Source organism: Phyllostomus discolor, chromosome 8 (genome assembly GCF_004126475.2).
Source record: "Phyllostomus discolor isolate MPI-MPIP mPhyDis1 chromosome 8, mPhyDis1.pri.v3, whole genome shotgun sequence".
In the NCBI taxonomy this organism is placed as follows: domain Eukaryota; kingdom Metazoa; phylum Chordata; class Mammalia; order Chiroptera; family Phyllostomidae; genus Phyllostomus; species Phyllostomus discolor.
The window spans coordinates 107,606,038-107,620,910 of NC_040910.2; the positions used below are offsets into that span (position 1 = coordinate 107,606,038).

Genomic DNA, 14,873 nt, shown 5'->3' on the forward strand with positions numbered 1-14,873 from the left:
GCACTCAATCCACTGAGCTACGCCAGCCAGGGCCTCCATTTTTTTAATTTTAAAAAATGCTTTTAAAATTTACTTTTAGAGAAAGAGAAGAAGAGGAACATCAATGTGTGGTTGCCTCTTGTGTGCCCCCTACTGGGGACCTGGCCACAACCCAGACATGTGCCCTGACTGGGAATTGAACCAGCGACCCTTTGGTTCACAGGGTAGTGCTCAATCCACTCCGCCACAGCAGCCAAGACTCCTTCATTTTTTATTTATTCATTTATATCAGTATGGATTCGTGGGTATTTATGCTTTGAGTTATAATCTAATACTTTATTTATTTTATTGCCAAGCGACTCTTGGTCGCTGTCGCTCCTCTTAACCACCTTTCAGACCAGAGTTGGACAAGGGGCCTGGGTGGGGTGTAACAGGTCTGATGATACCAAGCGGCAACGTTGTCTTCCTTTTCTGGAAGGAAGGGTAGAAAGGGAGATCCTCTCAGCCCGTGGACGAGGGGGTGTGGGTTAAGACCCTCGTCTGATCACCAGCCATCCCTGCTTCTTCCTGTCTTCACCGAGCAGCTGTGGGTCGGGGCCTCTCCCGGGCTTGGCACTGTTCCGGACGAAGGCGCTGACCTCCCTCTTCCCAGAGAGACGACCCCGTGGGTCCATCTCCAGGCTGAAGTGAAGAAGCTACAGGAGCCCCGTGCTCCGCCCGCTGCAGGTTGCAGCAGGGCCCTGTTCTAGAAGACTCTTGGGTTCTAAGCTCGGGAGCAAGAAAGGGGCTAGTTCACCAGCACCCCCACCCTCCGTGTCCCATTTGGCCTTCCGACATGAGCAGACCGTGCACTCCTTTCTTTTCTACCTGCCGCGAACTCCCTGGCTCTGCCTTTGTAGCGTAGATCGGGGCCATGTGGTCCCCTGCAGCTAACCCACCCCATTCCCCTGGCCTGCAGTGCCCTTTCCCATCAACCCCCTTGATCCCCATCTCCACTGCTCTCCCACCCACGGACTAACCAGGCCCGACCCTGCTTAGCGTCGGAGATCAGAGGAGACCAGGCGCGTCCGGGGCGGTGTGGCCGTGGACTGGTCTCTACCGCTCCCAGTCCTGACGGACGCCATGGTCTCTCTCTGGCCGTGTACTACTGCATGGCCCCACGGGCCCCGGGCTCCGGGAAGCCAGGCTGGGTGTCCAATCACCTGGCGCCGCTGCCAGTAGAACTGGGCTCCCTGTGGGCTCGCGTGGGGGCTGGGGTCAAGGCCTCAGGAAGTTAACACTAAGGACAGCTTTTCTGCCCTCAGGAAGTTAAGGCCAAGGACAGAAGACAGAACACAAGGTCTCTCTGGGGACTGAGCTGTTGTAGTCAGAGCCCCCTCAGGCCTGGGGGACAAAAGGTGACACACAGGACGGGCAGAGGAGCACAGTCTCGGCCCCCACACGCCGTGCCCATTGTGTGTCTCAGGAGGGAGGGGACGCCCACCCCAGCTCGCCAGCTCCCAGCCCTGGGAACCTGGCTGTGGGTGCTCAGCCAGGCCGTTGGCGGGGCAATTAAAACACCGAACGGGTTCCAACAGGGTTAATCACTGCTGCGTGCATAGAGGCGCCTTTCTCTGAGGATCCTTGGCTGCGCATGACCTCATCCCTCCTCTGGGATCCCCCACCCTGCAACACCACGGGAGAAGAGCTGCCACACAGCAGGGTGAGGGCAGTGCCGGAAACAGCCCGGGCAGCTGCCACCCACTTGGGCAGGCAGATGAGTGTTTGCCTTGGCAGAGACCCAAGGCCCTGGGTCAATGCACTGCACCTAAGAGGTGAGGCTGCTCTGTGCCCAGTGCCCCTAAATGCCACGTGCCCTCAAGACCTACTGTGCGCCAGGCCATACTGGGGCCAGAGACTTAACTGAATAAATACAGAGCCCCACACCCCACACAGTGGACTGTCACCTGCAGGACCCTGGGACAGGTGCTTTACAAAGTACATGCGCTGGGAGTGGCTGGGACCCCGAGAGTGGGGGGCCTGGGGCTGCTGCAGGGTGTCTTCCAGAGCTGGTGACTTTTGAAGGGGACTTTGAGGAACGAGTCTGAAGCAAATTCCAAACAGAGGGAACGGCAGGGCAGGGCAGGGCGAGGAGCCGCGGTGAGAATGCTGTGTGACAGGAGGCCGAACCAGGGACCCGGGGCTGCGTTGGAGAGGGGAGGTGTCTGGCGTCAGAAGTGTCCAAGCTGGGAATTCAGCATTTCAGTTAGATCATTCCATTTAGGCAGTGACGTGGAGGTGGGGTGGGGGGAGGGCAGAGGAAGGAACACCAGGTAGGAGGCTGGGCTGGTCCCAGTGGAAACTGTCGAGACGGTGACGGAGAATGCGGGCATGGGAGCTGGAGCCGGCTTGTGTGTGGGGCCAGGGGGAGGGAGAAGTCGGGGATCCCCGGGCAGGGGCTGCTGCAGAGCGGGGAGGGGAGGGCGTGCAGGGGCAGAGGAGCCGGGCAGAGCCTCCACGGCTGAGGGACGCAGACCAGCCACTGCAGCCAGGGCACGATGGGGCTGGGCCCGTCCCGTGGGGCCACCCACCCGCACGCTGAGTGAGCTCCCAGGCTGGGAGAGCCGGCATCCCTCCAGCCTCCCCTTCCCTGGCTGGGCAGCCAGCCACTCCAGCTCATGTTATTTCACGGCCTCATTCCTCCCCCTAGAGGCTCCTGGGAGCACAGCAGCTTTCTCCTGAGTGCACCCGCGCCTGGCTTCAAGGTCTCCTTGGTGGAAGACCCCAGAGTTGCAAGGTCAAGCCCTTGGTCCTCAGGCAGGCCCGAGAGCCCTTTTAAGGGAGCTGGGCTCAGGTGGAGGTGGGGCACTCCCCGGAAGTGGTATCTAGGGACCGTGTTGCCTTGCTCGGAGCGGGAGAAGAGGCTCACAACCGTCTTCGCCCTCAGGTGGCCACAGCGGCTAGAGCCCAAGGGCACCACCGTCTGCGGAGCCAGGCCAGAGGGGGCCCAGTCCTGGCTCCGCCCCTCACAAGCTGTGACCTTGAGCTGGCAGTTTTACCTTGTTAAGCTTTAGTTCCTCATCGGTAAACAGACATAAAGCCACCCATCTTAGAGGCATTCAAGTGTGATTCTATACTTTATTGTCAACACCAAGCTTACTGTTGACCTGGGTGAGCCAGGAAGTGTGGCGAACAAGTAAGGATGGATACAAAAGTGATTTAAGCCCCGGCTGGTGTGTCTCAGTGGATTGAGCACTGGCCTGTGAAACAAAGGGTCTTGGGTTCGATTCCCAGTCAGGGCACATGCCTGGGTTGCTGGCCAGGTCCCCAGTGGGGGACCCGTGAGAGGCAACCACACATTAATGTTTCTCTGCCTCTTTCTCCCTTCCCCTCTGTCTAAAAATAAAATAAACAAATAAAAAAGTTTTTCAAAGCGAGTTAAATATTGTTAAACCCTGTGTGCACGTGTGCGGAGCTCTTGCTATTACGGCAGATGCTGGGAAGAGCTGTTTGAACTGTCTCTACCTGCCCTTCTCTCCTGGGCTGGAGCCCGCCCTCCAGCCAACATCGGAGAGCCTGGGGACTCCGGCTCTTCCCGTCTGCCCTGTCCATCTTCCTGACTGACAGCTTCACTCACCTCAGACCTGCCAACCAGGGTGCTCACTCCTGAGAAGTGGGAGGACAGGGACCCTGCGGTGCAGGGATGGCCTCAGCTGAGGGCCTGCTGCCCAATTGGACCGCATCAGCAGGGGCCGGGGCTGGCCCTACCCCTGGGTGGGTGGGGGGTGGGCCCAACACCTTCTCTGCACCAGGATCAGGGCTCCGGGCAAACGTGTTTACCAGAGAGCGAGGAGCCTATTTATAGCCTCAGCTGCCGCTCTCCCTGGATCACGGGCAAGGGGGCAGGGTGGCTCCTCAGAACAAGGGTGGTAGTCACCCGGCTCTGCCCAGCTGCCACTGGCCGGGTCCCTGCACCTCTTCCCATGGCCAGAGAGCCCTTCCCCTCTACCTCTTCCACACTGCGCTCTCTCCGCCTGCAGCGCGAGTGGCTGGAGTGGGAGGAGCGGCGCCGGGCAGCAGCAGCCCAGCAGTGGTGCCGGGGTCCGAGGTGTCCCCCGAGTTCCAGGGCCCGGCTCACTAGGCCCCGCCACTCTTGCCGAGACCCGGCGGTCCACAGCGCCCTGTTCTCTGGCGACCTGCAACAGGTCCAAGCCTTGTTCCAAGATGAAGATGCCGCCAACATGATTGTGGAGACCGTGAGCGACCAGCTGGCCTGGTCGCCGGAACAGGGTAGGGAGCGGCAGGTGGGGGCGGAGGAGGAGGAGGAGGAGGGAGAGGGCAGAGGCGAGGGTGGGTGGGAAGAGGGGGAACATCTCAGCCCCGTCCCCTCCCTCCGGAACACGAACCACACCATTTCTTCCCACCGCCCACGCCGGCTCCCTCCTGAACGGAGAGGAGGCATGGGCAGCGGCTCGTACGTTTCATCAGCATTCAAGTTACATTAACGTGCTATATTAACTACATAGGAACACGATTATATTCTAATGCAACTTTTCTATGAACATATATCCACACATGAATATTTTTTCTTCCACAGAAATATTATAATCAATATGCTATTTTATAACCTGATTTTCTTTTCATGTAACATATGTCAATAACCATGAGTAGGCATACTATTTTATATAAGGGCCATAAATTCTGCTGTATGGGGCATGCCATGATTTATATAACTAGGCCCCCAAGCAGATTGGGGGCCTAGGTTGGGCTCCTTTTTCCAAGACTATTTTAAGTCGCAATACGACGAACGTCTCTGAGTACTCGCCAGCTGATTTCCTTAGGGTCTGTTCTGACCAGAGGATCTGTCCAGGTAAACCAAAGACCTCAATTCGCCTTGCCCCATTCAGTTGGCCAGAGACTGCCTCCAACCCTGCCCCTGGGCTTGGGGGTTCGACATCCTTGGAGAGCGTTATGTTTTTACCGTCACCACAAGCTCCGAATTCCTGCTTGTCTTCAACTATTAGAGGTGTGACCCTGCCCGCCCGAGACATCCTGGTCTCGTCCTGCAGCACGTCCATCATCTCTCAAACGGCCCTTGGCCTTATTTCCATTCTAATAATAAATAAAACGTGCTCTACCCAAGAGTTAGGAACCCCAGGACTTGGCCATGATGCGAACAACGCACAGTCGGATACTAGGCATCCACGCCCTTTCAAAGGGTCCTCCGCTGTGTCCACAATTTGGGTCAGCTCCAGGACCCCCTGTTCGTAACTCTCCCCATCCCCAATGGAACGGGAAGAGGCAAGAGCTCCATCAGCAGCTCAAAGACCGGAGGTTTCCTGAACGGGATTCCCCTTCCTCAGTCGCCCTTACAGTTTTAAAGAGCACCTCATTTTGTTTCTGTGACTCACATGGTGTGTTTTGTTCCAGATGGACAAACCGTTCTAAAAGTCTGTTCTGATTCCCACTCCCGAATCAGGGTTTGGATGAGCCCCTTCCACAGGCACAGCCTGGCACAGAGTCTGTGCTCAGCCAGGGGTGCAGAGGGAAAGCCAGCATCAGCCGGTCCTGCGGCCGGCCCTGCCCGTGGGCCTCACCGCCCCGCACGCTGTCTGCTCTCTGCAGGGTTCTGGGTGCTGACCCCCAAGACCAAGCAGACCGTGCCCCTCACTATTGCTGCGGCCCGAGGTTATACCGCCTGCGCCCGCCACCTCATCCAGCAGGGAGCTGAGCTGGATGCCCGGGTCGGGGGCCGGGCAGCCCTGCACGAGGCGTGTGCCCAGGCCCAGTCTGACTGCGTGCGGCTGCTGCTGACCTTTGGCGCCAAGGCCAATGTGTTGTCGGAGGAAGGCACAACTCCCTTGCACCTCTGCACAGCCCCCGGGTCCTTGCAGTAAGTGCCCGGGGCACAGAGGGGTGTGTGTGTGTGTGTGTGTGTGTGTGTGTGTCCGCAGCTCACATGGCCAGGAGAAGGGAGAAGCACCCCTCATTCTCATGTCCTCACTACAACCTGGGCGACAAAAACCGAGGCTCAGCAAGGTTTAGTGGTTCGTCCAAGGCCACATCAGCTAAGCCCAGAATGCAGAAGCCCTGTTGCTTTTTGGGAAAACCCTGTTCCAACTACAGTCTCTTATCCCCTGTGAGCGCTTCATAGGCAAACTCCTAGCTGTTTTGACGTAGGCGTCAAGAAATGTCTAGCCCTGGTTGTTATGGCTCAGTGGACTGAGCGCTGGCCTGCGAACTGGAAGGTCATGGGTTCGATTCCCAGTCAGGGCGCATGCCTGGGCTGCGGGCCAGGTCCCCAGTTGGGGGCCTCTGAGAGGCAACTGATCAATGTTTCTCTCTCCTTCTCCCTCCCTTCCCTTCTTTCTAAAAAAATTAATAAAATCTTACTTATGGACAGATATCCTCGCTGAGCACCAATTTTCTAAAAAGAGAGATGTAGCCCGGTGTTTCCCGGCCTGAGTGTGAAGCCCCACACAACTCTCATTCCCAGCCTTTTCTCTTTCTCCTCCCACCTTCTTAAGGTCAGCGCTTTCTCAGGCCCCCTACGGGGGTTGGGGGGGCAGTCCTCGCGCTTTCGTAAATCAGGCCCACAGACTGGGCTGCCCCCGGTAAGGATCCATTCACTCCTGGGGGATCCCCCAGAGCCCCCCCCCCCATGCTGGGAGCCTCGCCCTGCTTTAATCTAGATTAGGGATGAAACGGAGCCATCCAAGTTTTCCGGCCCTTTCTTGTTCGCTTGTTGTTTCTTTCTTCTGTTATTTTTTTTCTCTCTCCGCCCACCCCACCACTCCCAGCCCTGTCTTGAATTCTTAGGGCCACATGGTACACTTTGCAGAATTTACCCCCTCCTTTTTTTTTTTTTTAAGAATGTACCTTTTTAAGTGACGTGAAACTAGTTGCACTTACTGAAATCCTATTGCATCATTTTAAATTTAGTCCTTGGCAACAAAAATGAGCTCGCGATGAGACCTGCCCGAGGGAATGCATTCAGGAGCTATGGGGGCCTGGCCGCTGCCCAGGGCTTGGTCCCTGAGCAAAGTGCCTCCTGGGCGCGTGCACTGCAGGACAGCAGAGGTCCGGGCCCCGCGGGGGCAGGACACGGGTCGTCGGGGGTTGCTGGGCCCGCGTCTGAGTCCCAGTGACTGGCATTCTGGCTTCTGAACTCTCCACTCCTCTCGGTTCAGTGTCATCATTAATTCAGTTGGTTACGTTCGGCCTCCCCCACGGTGGTTAAGGACGAGTATTTGCTTCTGCCGCGTTCTGGCCTAGAGCTTTTCCAGGGACTTGAAGCCTGTGGAAAGCACGTGCTTCCTAAAATCTCCTTTTTGTCGCTTGGTTTTGTTTGTTCTCTTTAGTGGAGAGTGGAGTAGGGGGGTCCCCAAGTGCCTTCTTTTGTTGGAGTGGGTGTGGCTTGTCTGAAAGGTGGTCTTCGGGTGCAGAGGCAGGAAGAAGATATTAGGACTTCTTTCAGTTTTCTGTTTCCCAGTGTACACGCCAGTGGGTTTTCAGTTGTGTGTGTGTGTGTGCGCTATCAAAATGTTAGGAGGCAGCCCTGACGGGTGTGGCTCAGCTGGCTGGGTATCTCCCACAGATCAAAAGGTCGCCTGTCTGATTCCCGGGCAGAGCCCGTCCCAGGGTCAGGGGGTCGGTCTCAGTCGGGGCATTTAGGAGAGGCCGCCCTTGACTGAGGTTTCTCGCATGCGTGTTCCTCACCCTCTCCCTCCCTCCCTCTCTCTCTCTCTCTAAAAATAAATAAATACATAAAACCTTTTAAAAAATGTTAAGACAAATGATTCGGGACCAGACCCTGGGGTCCCAGTGGGACTGGGGCGTCAGGCTAGACTCTGGGAAGGACTGTCTGAGGCAGTGAGTACTGATTCCGGTGCAGCCACTAACTGGCTGTGTGTCCTTGGCTGCACTGTGACCTTTCTGGGTGGAAGTTTTTCAAGTGAAACCTGAAGATGCTGCTGGTGACTTTTACGGGCCTTTCCGCTCTTCTGCCTGTCCCGGGGCTTCTGTGAGTCTGACGCGGCCACCGGGCTCGCCCCCAGGTGCAGGGGAGGGGCAGAACGGGGCTCAGGGATGGCTTCAGGCTGCGGGGCGCCCGGGCCAGGCCTTGGTTTCTCAGGCTTTGGCACGGCCCCTTGTGCCCTGCCCCCAGGTGTGCCAAGCTGCTGTTGGAGGCGGGGGCTACCGTGAACGCCGCTGCGAGGGACAGCGAGGTGACACCCCTGCACGTGGCGGCCGCACGCGGCCTGGAGGAGCACGTGGCTCTCTACTTGGAGCACGGGGCCGACGTGGGCCTGCGCACCAGCCAGGGTGAGACGGCTCTGAACGCGGCGTGTGCTGGGGCCGAGGGCCCGGGCAGTGGCCGGAAGTACCAGGCTGCGGCGCGCCGGCTCCTGGAGGCCGGGGCCGATGCCCGGGTGGCCGGGCACAAGCGCCACACACCGCTGCACAACGCCTGCGCCAACGGCTGCGGGGCCTTGGCCGAGCTGCTGCTGCGCCACGGGGCCTGCGCGGGGGTGCCCAACGCGGCAGGCCACACGCCCATGGACTGCGCGCTGCAGGCTGTCCAGGACGTTCCTAGCTGGGAGCCCGAGGTCCTCTTCTCGGCACTGCTGGACTACGGGGCCCAGCCAGCGCAGCCGGAGGTGCGTAGGGAGAGCCTGTAAAAGGAGGCCCCAGCTGGGTAGGGGGAGTCTGCCTATGGAATTGGCCCACCCTGGGTGAAGGGGGAGGGGTCAAGAGTCTCAGGGCCCACCCTATGTGGCCAGAAGTCTAGCCCCACCTTGGGAAGGGCCAGTGAGGGCTATGGGTGAAGGCATCCAAGGGCAAAAAGAGGTCCCAAGGAAACTAGCCGGGCCCAGGAGGTTGTGGAGCACCCTGGGAGATGGGGTAAACTGAGGGATGGAAAATAGGAGGGACTCATGCCCCCAGCTGGGAGAGGATGGTGCTGTGAGCCCCTCTTCTGATTCCCAGATGCTGAAGCACTGTGCCAACTTTCCTCGGGCCCTGGAAGTCCTGCTTAATGCCTACCCTTGTGTGCCGTCCGGTGACACGTGGGTGGAGGCCGTGCTCCCTGAGCTGTGGCAGGTATGTCCGCCCCCGGGGCACAGACCTGTGCCAGGCGCTGGGGGAGATGGAAAGGAAGGCCGGGCCTGGGCCTATCCCTCGGGATGGGCTCCCTGGAGGGCGCAGCAGGAGGGCCCCTGGGCGGGAGGAGGACGGCAGAGCGAAACCCCTGGGTCCTAGGCTCCCCGCATCCCCTAGCAGCTCAGAACCACCTCCCGTCCCACACACCTCTCCGGCCCGCCTCAGCACATTTCTCGGGCACCTCCGACTCGGCGGGCACTTGGACTCTTTGGAGTGGGGTGGGTGCGGACACGGCAGAGATGGGGCTTCGCAGTGCGGCCCCAGCTCTCTGGCTCGGACTCTGAGTCCAAATTTTACATGTTGCAAAATGCTAGGGCCCTACCACTAGGTGGCCCCCAGTTGGAAGGGCAGACTCAAGGGTATTGGGCCATCTGACCCTGTTCCACTCCTGCCTAGGAGCACGAAGCCTTCTACAGCTCGGCCCTGAGCATGGCGAACCAGCCAAGGCGCCTGCAGCACCTGGCCCGGCTGGCTGTGCGCGCTCAGCTGGGGAACCGCTGCCGCCAGGCTGCCGCCTGCCTCCCCCTGCCGCAGCTCCTCAGGGACTACCTGCTGCTTCGTGTGGAGGGGCACATCCAGTGAGCGCCACGCCAGGCTGCTCCCACAGCTGGTCCTGCTGTCTTCATCCGTCGCATCCCTCAACCCTAGAGAACCCGTCGCTGGCCCTCTGGGCCGCACTCTGCATTCCCTCCCGGGCCAGCTCCTCCCTCCGCTGGCTGCCTGAGCCGACTGCTGACCTCTAGCCTGACCTAAGCTTCAGCCCCACTCCGACGGGAAGGTCTGCAGACTCAGCCTTCACCCATCTCTTCTTTGCCTAAGTGGGTGATGGCCCCTCCAGCCACCCGGGCCCCAGGCCAGGGGGTGGTGATCCGTGTTGCACCCCCATCCTCTGCCACCTGTATATCTGCTCAGCTTCCTGAAGGGTGACAGACTCTGCCTCTAGCTGAACTGCTGTTGCCATTGCATTGCCATTGTCATTTGAAGGGAGGACCTCATGGAATGATCTTGAAACCCATGCTCCCCCCGCCAAGATTTTATTTATTTATATTTAGAGAGAGGAAAAGGGAGAAAGAGAGGGAGAGAAACATCGATCGGTTGGTCCAACCAGGGACCTGGCCCACAACCCAGGAATGTGCCCTAACTGGTGGTTGAACTGGTGACCTTCCGGTCCGTAGGCTGGCACTCAGCCCTCTGGGCCACACCAGTGTGAAATCCATGCTCTTACAACCCTCTGTTTCTAGGTGTTCCCCCTCCTTGGTATACCCCTCATTTTTTTTTTTAAATCCTGGCTGGAGCTGATTTTATCCCTAAGACAGCTCACTAGCACGATCTGCCCAACCTAGCAGGCAACCTTCGCTGGTGTCAGACCTAATGAAGAGCCTGTGTCTGCCTCAGGTAGGCTGAGCCTGGCACCGCATTCCTTGCACGAGCATTTCAGTCAATGGCGGTGGAGGGAGGAATAAATGCAGGACGCCCGGACCGTTTCCGGCTGTGCTGCCCCTCCCCCACCCCAACGCGTGGTGTCTTCAACAGTGGTCACCGCACGTGTGAGCTCTGAGGGCCTGTGACAGGAGGACCAGCCACCAGCTGTCCCCTCTTTCTCTCTCGCTTCCTCCTCTGGGTTCCAGAGTCAAATGCACTGCCATTCATCTTTTTTAAAGATTTTATTTATTTATTTTTAGAGAGAGAGGAAAAGAGAGGGAGAGAACCATCGATGTATGAGAGATATGTCAATCCACTGCCTCTCACACGCCCCCTACTGGGGACCTGGCCTGCAATCCAGGCATGTGCCCTGACTGGGAACTGAACCAGCAACCTTTCAGTTCGCAGGCCAACGCTCAATCCACTGAGCCACACCAGCCAGGGTCACCATTCATCTTTAAGAGGAAGCTTTTCAAGCCAAGCTAGTTTTTATGATCGCAAATAAATGATTGATGCACAGTACCAATGTGTGGATATTGTTGGGCTGACACATGACTGAGATGCCCATCACTCCTTGTTTATTTTCCCCACGTTGTCCTCTTCTACGGTCCCCAAGTTTTCTTCTGCATGGAGCAACTGTTCTTGTGAGAGCGGAACGGGGGTAAGAACAGCACGAGGCCCCTCCCAGCCCCTGAACCTGTAATGCCCACCTCAGGAGGGAAGTGAGGAGGGGCTCCCAACAGCCTGCACTTGTGTCCTTTTGCTGAGGGACCCTGGGACCCCCGTGCCATGACCATGCGGAGCCCTGGGGTGGCCTCCTGCCGCTGTGGCCGGCCGCCCCTCCCGCACCCCGCGGAGCCGCATCTGCAGAGATGCGCTTTGACCAACACGGAGACAGGCTTTTACCTCCTTAGGCAGAGCAGCAACCTCTCCAGTCCTGGGCCCAACCAAGCTGGGGGCCTCCCTCGCAGGGAGGACGCTGAGTGGTCTGCCCCCTCTCTGCAGGCTCACCCCCGCTGAGCTCGGCCTCTTCTGCCGTAGTTACAACCACAACAAAATATCCGTTTAAAGAAAACAAAAGACACACGTGATTATGTACATTATTGGGCGCTAGGAGAAGATTTTCCAGTGGAAACGCATAAAAGAAAAGATTGGATCTGGACACAGAAGAAGTTTAGATTTGGTGTTAGAGAAACACCGAATCATTAACACATGTACAAGGCAAAAAATACTGAAAAATGTGGTACAGCTAAAAGATGTTATTCCCTTGATCTGTGGGGGCAGGATTGGTAGCTGCTTGTTTATTTGACTCCTCCCCTGAGGATGTTTTCATTGATCTTAGAGAGAGAGGAAGGGGGGGGCAGAGAATCAGGGATTGGCTGCCTCCCATACCCGCCCAGACCGGCGACCGAACCTGTAAACCAGGTATGTGCCCTAACTAGGATCGAACCCACAGACTTTTGGTGCACAGGACAACGCTCCAACCAACTGAGCCACCAGGCCAGGGCAGGAATGACCTCTGTTTCATCGCCATTGTTGACTCGGTGCCTCTACAGTGGCGACACGCAGAGAACAGACACTCCAACATCTAAGTGAGTGATGGTCAATGCCACCGGCAATCGGGGAAGTACAAATGAAAACAGCACCATGATATTCCACTAGATTAAAGGAAATTTTAAAGATTGATCATATGCAAGGCCCGTGAGGATATGGAGAAATACGTTCTTGCACATCCTATCGGTGGGAAAGGAAGCGGCTTCTTTAGTGGGCAATTCAACAGCACCCTTAAGCACTGCTCCCCACTTACACAAAAGGCTGGTGCATATGGGAATCTCATCCCAGCACTGCTTGCAACCACTCGGTGAGTGGGAGCGGGTACACGAGTCCAGGCTATGAAACACGATTCAGCCCTTGCACAGGGTAGTGCCCTCGGCGGGAAAGAACTGGGCAGGGATTCCAAGGGAATCGCGTGCCTATTGCTTTGGAAAAATTTTCAAGACTATTGCTAAGGAGGAAAACACCAGGCCGGAATCCAATACGTACAGCAACCACAAAAGAAAACACGACACAACAAACCCCATCGTTGTCGAGGAACAGGAAACGACCAGGAAGGCGGGTGCGCACCCAAAAGTTCTCCCTCTGGGCAGGGGCGGGGACTGTGCCAGTGGGGCTTGTAATGCTCTGCATTTGAATTTTTTACTGAAGGGTACCCGTGGACTCCTGTGAAATTTAAAAAAAAAATAAAAGAAGAAAAGGCAAAAGGCCGAAAGAGTTAATTCACAAATTAGTTGGTGAAATATGAAAAATGTTCAAACTCACTGGTAGTCCAATGAATGCAAATTAAAGGAGCAAACACTTGTTGCCTATTGCAACAATTTCCAACCTTTTTCATCTCCTGGCACACATAAACTAATTGCTAAAATTCTGTAGCACACCACAAAATATATTTTTTGCCAATCTGACAAAAAATATAGTTATAATTTTCATTCATTCACACCAGATGGCTATTGTTGTGTTGGCTGCTGTCGTTTTTTTATTTGACAGTCTAAGGGAAAAGGGGACAGTGTCCCTGACTACACAGTCAGGTGCTGAACGTTTTATGAATTCTTGCAGCACATGGGTTGAAAATCTCTGGCCTGTTGGTTCGGCAAACATGAAACAACAAGTAGTGGTTAGGAAAGGAGCACTTTCTGTGTCTTAAATTTTCTTTAAATATTTTTAATTTATTTTTAGAGAGAGGGGAAGGGAGGGAGAGAAACATCGATGTGTGGTTGCCTCTTGCGTGCCCCCTACTGGGACCTGGCCCGCAACCCAGGCTTGTGCCCTGACTGGGAATCAAACGAGTGACCCTTTGATTCACAGTCTGGTGCTCAGTCCACTGAACCACACTAGCCAGGCTTCAAATTTTTATATTTGACAAATTTGACATATCGCAATTTGTAAATTTGAGATGTGCAGTGTGTTACTTTGATGCATTTATATATAGTAACGTGATTGCCACTGAAGGAATATATTTATCATATTGCATCATTGCAGTACAATAGTATAGACTATATTCATTACACTGTGCGTTAGAGTAGCTTCTTCGTCACACATTACAAGTTTGTCTCCTAAACACCACCCCCTCAAGTACTTTTAGTTTTCTAAGAAAACAGACTTACTGTGGACATATTTAGTGAAGGCAGCATCCCAGAATTTCTAAGTACACTCTATTCTGTAGCTGTCTTGACTGCACACAAAGGTGTAACAACACCTAGGTTCAACAGTTTAAGAAAAAGAATCTCATAAGCTACATTATGAATAATGTCCTATGGAGTTAAGAACCATTAAAATACTCGGGTAATTATGATTATATTTAAAAGAACCAGTTTTGCCCTGGCTGGTGTGACTCAGTGGATTGACTGCCGGCTTGAGAACCAAAGGGTCGAGGTTGGTCCAGTTCCCAGTCAGGGCACACGCCTGGTTGCAGCCAAGGTCCCCAGTAGGGGGCGTGTGAGAGGCAACCACACATTGATGTTTCCCTCTCTGTCTCACCTTCCCCTCTCTCTAAAAATAAATAAATAAAATTGGGGTATTTTTAAGATAAAAAAAGTAGAAGAACCAGTTTGGGGCAGTAATATAGTCCCAGCTGTAAAATTATTTCCTCTTGAGAAAAACACCCAACCTCAAACCGAAGCCTGAAAGTCCCACTTTCAAAATACCATTAACTGCATCTTGTCCTTTGTTGTACAAACTCACAAAAACATCTCTTGTCAGACTCAACTTCCACTGTTTCCAACCCTTCATCCCAGCGGCTGAGCATTCCAAGACTATCTCATCCCTAGCCAATCCTCCTTCTTCCGTCCATTTTCCTCCCTCTTAAGACTACGGCTGACTGGCAAGTGAGAGAATTCTCTCAAATTCCCAGCCTCTTCCCCCAACTTCTGAGTCCATTCATCATTCATTTAATAAATCTTTAACAAGTACCTGATGCATGCAGGCATTGGAATACATTTGGGGAATATTGGAATAATAAAAGAAAAAACAAGAAAAAAAGAGACTTCCGGCCCTGGCTGGGGTAGTAGATCAGTGGAGTGAGCTCGGGCCTGTGAACCAAAGGGTCACCTGTTTGATTCCCAGTCAGGGCACAAGCCTGGGTTTCGGGCCAGGTCCCCGGTAGGGGGCACAAGAGAAGCAACCACACATTGATGTTTTCCTCTTTTTCCTTCCCTTCCCCTCCCTAAAAATAATAAAATCTTTAAAAATATCATATAAATATATAGCACATTTTCTAGCATATAATAAACTCAAAAGGATTAACAGTGGTTCAACTTATTGATTTATTCATTTCC

At 55.1% G+C, this 14,873-nt stretch overlaps 1 protein-coding gene across 1 annotated transcript; it reads left to right on the forward strand.

Moving 5' to 3' along the window:
* The first annotated feature begins 3,733 nt into the window (after nucleotides 1–3,733).
* ASB16 (ankyrin repeat and SOCS box containing 16) lies at nucleotides 3,734–10,212 on the forward strand. Its single transcript, XM_028521570.2, has 5 exons — nucleotides 3,734–4,248; nucleotides 5,584–5,851; nucleotides 8,126–8,618; nucleotides 8,947–9,060; nucleotides 9,517–10,212. Exons 1-5 carry the CDS (start codon nucleotides 3,942–3,944, stop codon nucleotides 9,700–9,702), a joined length of 1,368 nt encoding a protein of 455 aa, XP_028377371.1. The 5' UTR covers nucleotides 3,734–3,941; the 3' UTR covers nucleotides 9,703–10,212.
* The last annotated feature ends 4,661 nt before the right edge of the window (nucleotides 10,213–14,873 follow it).

What these genes read in the sequence shown, in the direction of transcription:
- ASB16 (XM_028521570.2), top strand. Translation starts at nt 3,942, where the DNA reads ATGGCCAGAGAGCCCTTCCCCTCTACCTCTTCCACACTGCGCTCTCTC. An exon ending in ACAGCCCCCGGGTCCTTGCA is followed by an intron (nt 5,852 to 8,125) that starts GTAAGTGCCCGG and finishes CCCTGCCCCCAG; the next exon opens with GTGTGCCAAGCTGCTGTTGG. An exon ending in CCCAGCCAGCGCAGCCGGAG is followed by an intron (nt 8,619 to 8,946) that starts GTGCGTAGGGAG and finishes TCTGATTCCCAG; the next exon opens with ATGCTGAAGCACTGTGCCAA.